The sequence below is a fragment of the Pistacia vera genome, unplaced genomic scaffold (genome assembly GCF_008641045.1).
Source record: "Pistacia vera cultivar Batoury unplaced genomic scaffold, PisVer_v2 Contig1290, whole genome shotgun sequence".
In the NCBI taxonomy this organism is placed as follows: domain Eukaryota; kingdom Viridiplantae; phylum Streptophyta; class Magnoliopsida; order Sapindales; family Anacardiaceae; genus Pistacia; species Pistacia vera.
The window spans coordinates 29,550-37,402 of record NW_022195347.1 but is presented as its reverse complement, the minus strand read 5'-3'; the positions used below and the strand labels follow the sequence as shown (position 1 = coordinate 37,402).

The window sequence follows — 7,853 nt, the reverse complement described above, 5'->3', positions numbered from 1 at the left end:
TCTGATTATCTCCGAGATATCTGAGATTTGAGGTTATCTGTGAGCTGGTTGAACAACTGTCGAGATTGTTCACAACTAACTTATGCTGAGGTTGAACTACATCTCGACATCGAACAATCGATTGAGTCGAACAGAATCTGAATCGGGCTATAACCTTGTTGACCTCTAACGTTTCCAAGCTTGATGGAAAAATCACACATAACCATTATCAAAAAATTTGTTTTAAGAATAAAATGGTAGGGGTATATAATATAATTGAAAATAATAAAATGTTAACTATTTTGAAATTAAAAAAAAAATTGAAGGACAGAAATTTATGACATCTCATAAAAAAAAACATTTAATTTTAAAACTTTGAAACCGTATAAAAGAGAGCCGTTGACTTCTTATTAGGACTACTAGACCATCAAAATTAACAATCTCAACACAAAGATAATTATACCACAATTCTATGCCATGTATGCATAATGATACACTATTCTGAAATGTGCTAGCAAGTTTCTGAATTGATGTAAACATAGATGAGAAGAATTTCATTTTCAAGTTCCTCAGGACGGAGCCCTTTTTCATCTTTTGGTTTATCAAAAAGAAAGATACGCTCCATCTTATGCCACTGAGGGATGAAGATGTTCAAGTATGCCGTATTGTTCGCGCCATGTCAACTTCACATCCCTACCAGAGACAAAAGTAACTGGATGCATGATTTAAAACCGGTGGGATCCATTTCCCCTTCCGATTGAGGAGAGAAAGGCCGCTCTACAACAGATATCAAATTCATCATGCACCCAATTGGCCATGTGACGGCTGCTATTACAGTAGAATACACCCATTTCTTCCAATTCAATCTCTCTGTGTCAACAAACTTCTTTAGGAACTCAAACATCGCCACATGAAAAAATATAGTTATTCCCACAACTCCAAGGAACAATCGGTTCTTGTGAATGCCTTCAAATACGTTCTTTTTCTCCAACTTCCTTGCATTGAACTCATTAAAAACTTGGCAAAGAACAAAAATATTGAAAATCATTGTATTATTTACCTCAGGACTCACTCCAAAGATGGTCTCGCCCTTCCATTGTAAAGTCAATACAACTGCTATCTGATATACGGCTGGTAGTAAAATATTCCTCCACATAATGTTCGTTATTATGGGTTCTTTACGGCCCAAGGGAGATCTCCTCATTAACTCGTTACTTGACCTCTCTGTAGCCAGTGCTAGAGCTCCTAGTGGGCTCATCATGAGGTTCACCCACAACCATTGAACTACTTTTAGGGGAACCTCACCATGAGAAACAGCTGAAATAAAGTTGATGAACAGAGCTGCAACATTAAGAGTCAGTTGAAACTGAAGGAATTTTTGGATGTTCTTATGAACACATCTTCCCCACCGTAGTAATGTTACCACGGAAGTGAAGTTATCATCTAATATGACGATATCTGAGCTTTCCTTGGCTACCTCTGTGCCTTGAATTCCCATGGAAAGTCCTATATCAGCTTCCTTCAGTGCAGGGGCATCGTTCGTGCCATCTCCAGTGACTGCAACTACATGACCTTTCTGTTTCAAGCATTGTACCATTAAAAGTCTGTCAGATGGAGAAGACCTTGCCATCACCCTTATCTTGTCCACCTTCTCTATTCTCTCTTCATCTGTATAGTTACGAAATTCTCTGCCTTCTACCACCTCCCCTCTTTCAACTTGGTTATCCCACTTTAGTATTCCACACTCTGTGGCTATAGATTTTGCCGTGTAGATATTGTCCCTAGTGATCATTTTGATGTCCACACCGGCTAATTTGCAATTTTTCACGGCTTCCTTGACCCCTTGTCGACATGGATCCTTGAGACCAACGATTCCCAAGAAGGTCAAGCCATCTTCTTTCAGCTTTAGATGGGTCTTCCTGTCTTCATTGTACTCCAATTCTTCTTCTGAAATTCGCTTGTGAGCAAAGGCAATGCATCTCAAGCTACTTGCTGCCATTCCATGGATTATATTTTCCATTTTCCTCTTCTCATCTTCATCCATAGTCTTTACGATCCCATTGCTCTCATAATAATGTGAACACATAGCTAGGATCATCTCAGCAGCTCCTTTCCAGTGTACATGAATTTTGTTATCAGCTTTTTTCCTAATTGAAACCCCGCTTTGTTTCTTCGCTGAGTTAAAGGTTTCAAACTGGAGAATGGTGTATCTTTGATTCACTTTTTCCATGTCCATACCCAATTCCTGAACAGCCCATGAAAGAATGGCTTTCTCGGTTGGACTACCAGAAAATTCAGGTACAGATCCCGAAACAGGTTTGGAAACACTACTGGTTGTATTCAAACCAACTGCTTGGTAAAATAGTTCACGAATATCTGAAGCAACTACATTATAAGATTCTTCTTCAATGGGTTCTTGGCCAAGCCAAAATTTTGTAACTTTCATCTGATTTAATGTCAGTGTGCCTGTTTTATCTGTACAAATAACAGTGGCTGAGCCCATTGTTTCGCAAGCCGAAAGTTTTCTTACCATTGCCTGAGCCGCCATCATTCTCTTCATTGAAAAAGCAAGTGTGAGAGTTATAGCCAACGGTAAGCCCACTGGGATGGCCGCTACCAAAATGCTAGCTGGAGTTCCAACAATATGAGCGACAGAATTGAAAACATCACCAAAATCTGTTTTACTACCATTATACTTCTTTCCGTGCTCATCTTTTGTTTTGCCGCTAAAATAGCGAACTAATAGAAAGACAAGAACAACAAGTGCTTGTAAAAGGCCTTCCCTCCAGATAGAGGAAGTTAGTCTGTCAAGCCAAGCTTGTAATGGAGTTCTTTCATTTGAATCACCGGATATTGAGCTCATCATTTCACCCCATTGCGTGTTCATCCCGACAGACACGACAAGCATTTGAGCACATCCATCTTCTACTTTTGATCTGGAGAACAAGAAAGGATTATGTTCGGAATCAACTTCAACATGATCACTATCTCCTGTGCTACTCGACTCATCTACTTGCAAAGAATATCCATCCAAGAACAAGCCATCTGCAGGAATCTGATCACCAATCTTCAGGAACACAGCATCTCCAACCACAAGTTCAAATATGGAGATTTGTTGACTACGAGCGTCTCTAACAACTTCAACTTTGATATTTTTACTTATTTTTGATAGCTTATCAAATTGAGTTGCTTGTCTGTAGTTGCTGAGAGCTGACACAACAACAACCAGAAACACAGCTACAAAAATACTTCCACCTTCATACCAACCTTCTTCCACCCCATGCTCTTTAATGCCGAAACCAAGAGCCAGAGCAGCACACACAAGAAGGATAAGAATGGTGGTATCTTTAAAAGCACCCATAACAAAATATATAAAGCCTTTTGGAGGTGGCCTATGATAAGTATTACTGCCAAAAAGTTGAGACCTCTTACTAATATCTTCATTGTCACCGTTGATTCCCTTTTCGGGATTTGTCCCAAGAGCCGTGGCCACACCTTCAACTCCTCCAAGAAGGCGAAGAGAAAGCAAATCTTTATTCTTCACCATCTCTGTCAGCTTCTTGCCATCAACATGGGGGTCAATGGAGTAGGACACAACTTACTTAACCTCATCGTGGGAACTGCTAGGCTGCAAATCAAGAGCAATGTAACGAGGATTCTGCAATATGTCAGAATCATTTTGAATTTTGGGTACTAGAGAAAGCATAGCCGATAAGAATAGATACTCCAGTAAGCAAGACGCCATCGCTTCTGAGCTTTGGTGAGCGTGGTGGTGGTAATGTTGAACAGTAATGTGCCACCATAATCATAATGCGGGATTTTACTGTCAGACATGATTTCTTTAGGATGAAGAAACTGGAGAGTGGAGAATATCAGCTATGGTGCTTTTAGTTTTGTAAAACTTTTCTATGGTGCTCAGGGCTCACAATGCTTGTCTACAAATCCTCTAATGTCAAAGTCGTAGCAATGTCAGCGTTGAAATCATTTTTCCAAACTAATTATGAGTTATGACAATTTATTATGATACTTAATGGCAACGATTTGTGTTTTATCTTAGAATTTATTCCAGATTCATTTATTTACTTATTTATTTTGTTTCCAACACCAAATGGCTTCGGCTTTTTTCCGAAACAAAAATTTCATTGGTCTCCCTCAGGCTATATCAATGCTTTCATGCATTCCCTTTCTAGAAGTCTTTTTAAGTCTCGACGACTTTTCTGATTACGTCAATGTTTTCATGCCACCATCATTCACACCATCTTCAGTGACTACAATCACATGACGTTTCTGTTTCAAACACCTAAAAAGTTTGTCAAATGAAGACTATTCTATCTTCATCTGTGTAGTTATGAAATTCTATTCCTTCTACCACTTCCTTACTATTCACTTGGTGATTCTACCTTAGTATTCCACATTCTGTAGCTATAGCTTTTGCTGTGAAAACATTGTCCCCAGTGATCTTCATTTTGCTCCTTTCGTCTTCATTTGTGGTCTTAGTTGATACCATTATTCTCATAATAACGACAACACATCGCTAGAATTAACTCAGCGGCCCCTTTCCACTGTGTGCGAATTGTGTCATTTTTTCTGAGAGTAGAAGGTGTCAAACTGGATGATGTTGTAGCTTTGCTTCACTATTGCCATGTTCATACCAAATTCCAAAATAGTCTAGGAAATAATTGCTTTTTCACTTGGACTACCAGAAAATTCAGGAACAGATCCTGAAACAGCTGGTTTGCAAACACTAGCAGTTGTGCTCAAACCAACTGCTTGGTGAAACATAGTCCCCGAGTATTTTTGGAAACTACTTTACAAGCTTCATGTTCTACGGATTCTTGGCCATGCCGAAATTTAGTAAATTTTATCTTATTTAATGTCAAGATACTTGTTTTGTAAGTACAAATAACTGTGGCTGAGCCCATTGTCTGGCAAGTGGAAAGTTTCCTTAATTACCATTGCCTGATTAGCCATTGTACTCCTTATTTCCAATCTCATATTTTGTTTTCCCAGTTCAAAAATAAGCTAATAGATATACAAGAACTAAGAAAGCTACCAAAAAATCTTCCTTTCTAATTAATGGAGGAGGTTCGTCTGTCAAGCCGAGCTTGTAATGGAGTCTTTCATTTGAATTACAGCATAGTGAGCTCATCATTTCACCCCATGCAGTGTTCATCCCAACTGACACCATGAGCATTTTAGCCCAGCCATCTGCTACTTTTAGCCGAAGAACATGGATTATGTTCGGAATGTACTTCAACATGGTCACTTGTTACGACTAAACATAAAGCCCATAATAAAATGGGAGGGAACCCAAGAGCTCGTTAAAAAATCAGCCATACTTCCTTTAATAATTAATTGACCCCTTTTTCTATTCTAAAACATATATGATTAAAAGGATAAAACAAATATTTAACTATCTCTAGACGACCGAGTAGCTCGATAGGAACTCTTTGGTGTATTCTTCAAGAAGCCTTGAATTCGAGTCCCTTCTCGGTTACTAATAAAGATAGTCACTAGAACTCTTACCTAACCGATAGTTTCAAGGTCTCAAGAGATTAGTTGAGGTGCATATAAACTGGCCCGAATACCCTCAGTAAAAATAAAAAATAAAAAAAAGATAAAACAAATATAACTGCAAATTATATAAACCCTAATACAAATAAGCTAAGATGAAACTTATCAATAACCTGAAATAATTTATTTAAATTATAGAGATAATAATTAATACCCTCTTAAATTATTAAAAATCTCAAGTCTCAGGAGGATTTTAATAATTTCAAAAAATCTTAGGTGTGCTAAAATTAAATGATCCCCCTAATGGATGTATGAAATAAGCCCATTGTTTAGAAAAAAAAACAAAGTTAAATAGAATAGAAAAAAATAAAACAATCTTAAGAAAACAACCCATCTTTTACTCTTCTTTATTTTTCTCACTAATTCCATTCTCCCAAGGAAACCGAAAGTCTAAGAATGATAAGAAAGAAAGAAAGAAAGAATAAATAAATAAAATTCATTTTCTCTCATTTCACGTTGGCCCGTCAAAGACTCGAAGTATTATAACACAAAAAGAAAAAAGGTGAAAAGGCAATGAACTAAAGCAACATTTCCATACATGATATGCACGAAACCGTGAGCCCACAAAAACCTTTGTTCAGAGGATTTTGATCATCTCAAACACTATTGAAAACTTTGATGTGTTTTTCCCGTGTTGGCGAGTCAGGAGGAGAGGAAAGAACTATGCAAGTTCTTCCATGGAAAAAAAAAAAAGCATGCCAAAGTGAAAAATGAAAATTTCATTTCAGTAGTTGTCACTGCAATTTCCCAGCAGCTTATGTGAGGAATTAATTATTGGAATTACTTTCTCTGCTATGACACCATTTTTGTTTCCGATTGGATGAGCCATTTGAAAATAGCCATTATTGCCGGGGTGTTTATGACCACAGCAAAAATACAAAGACCACAACGTAAAAATACAAAGACCACGTTTATACTCCGAATTTTCTTTTTCCAAAAACGTGTGCTGGGGTCCATCTAATGTGTCGTGTCAGCAATTTTATAAGTATTTCAAGTTGTGTCGAATATCAATGATAAGGATTTGGACTTTCAATTCCATCCTCAACCTTAAATCAATTTGACAACTTGAACCTCGTGTTCTTCAAGAAATATTAATTTAGGATCTTGCTTTGTATTTTGTAGTGTGGAACATGAACAATATTACGTTGTAATTCAGAAACATGTTTCGAGATTTCTTAGAATTGGAGAAATAAAATTATCTTGCACCAAACTTCAACGATGGCAATTACGGGTGAGCACGGGTAACAAGTAGAACCGAAACCTGCGGGTAGAACTGAAACCGAAACCTATCCAGAATCGATATTATGCGGGTAGATTCCGATTCCATTTTATTGGAACTGACACGGTATGATTTTGATTCCAGTCTATTTTATCGGAACCTAGGAAAAAAACTTGAAACAAGTACCCGGCTTGGAACCTGCTTCGAACCTGTTTGTGTTTTGGTTTTGATTGAGAAATTTTATGTGAATTGTGATGAATTGATTGAACTCAAGTATTGCCTAGAGATTAGAGGATTTATAAGTCACATTGAATACAAATGAATGAGTAATCAAAAGTTGAAAACTACTAAATGTAGGTTTTCTTAATTTGTTAGGGGTGTATTTGTAAACTTTTAAGGTATTTTTGTTATTTTTTAAACTAATAGGGGGTAATTAATTTTTTATAAGATACTCGAGCAAGGAATCGGAACCTGCATTTCAAGTTCTAGTTCCTTTTTTGGGGAACCTGCACTGTGCAGTTCCAGTTTCGATTCTCCTGAAAAATGCAGGGTACTCGGAACCGTTCACCCCAGCAATGTAATTAACTCTTTGGAATTATAAGTAAAATGACATTGGGTCAAATTTAATACAAATTAAAAGATTACTAGCAAAAGCTCAAATTACTATCTAATTTAAAGAAATTGGTACCAAATAGGTTAGTTGTTTACTCCTATAAGTCGTTGTGCTTTACTCCAGCACCTTGTTAGTATTCTCTTATCATTAAAAAAAACACACTGTTAATTTGTAACCAAGAACTGCAAAAAAAAAAAAAAAAAAACAACTACAAAACATGAGACAAGCACATTCAAGGTAACCTCAAATCAGAAAAACAAACACTGCAGAACACTACTAGATGTACTTAAAAAAACTTGAATTTTAGTTTCACCTAGGACTAAAAGCCTCCACCACAATCAATTCTTTGTCGTTAAGATTTCATAATTCAAGAATCTAGCTACTCTAAACGCATGTAAATCTCATTCAATAAGACAATAAAATTCTCCAAAAACACGTTAAATTAATCATACCTTGGCATTACGTTAA

General features: G+C 36.9%; 1 protein-coding gene across 1 annotated transcript; it reads right to left on the bottom strand.

The window, feature by feature from the left end:
* Positions 1 to 664: 664 nt before the first annotated feature.
* LOC116121958 (calcium-transporting ATPase 12, plasma membrane-type-like) lies at positions 665 to 3,651 on the bottom strand. The gene has a single exon (XM_031407859.1). The coding sequence runs from the start codon at positions 3,524 to 3,526 to the stop codon at positions 665 to 667; it is 2,862 nt and encodes a 953-aa protein (XP_031263719.1). The 5' UTR covers positions 3,527 to 3,651.
* Between the last annotated feature and the right edge of the window lie 4,202 nt (positions 3,652 to 7,853).

Bases quoted from the DNA above. Each gene is read 5' to 3' on its own strand.
- LOC116121958 (XM_031407859.1), bottom strand. From the start codon at position 3,526: ATGGTGAAGAATAAAGATTTGCTTTCTCTTCGCCTTCTTGGAGGAGTT.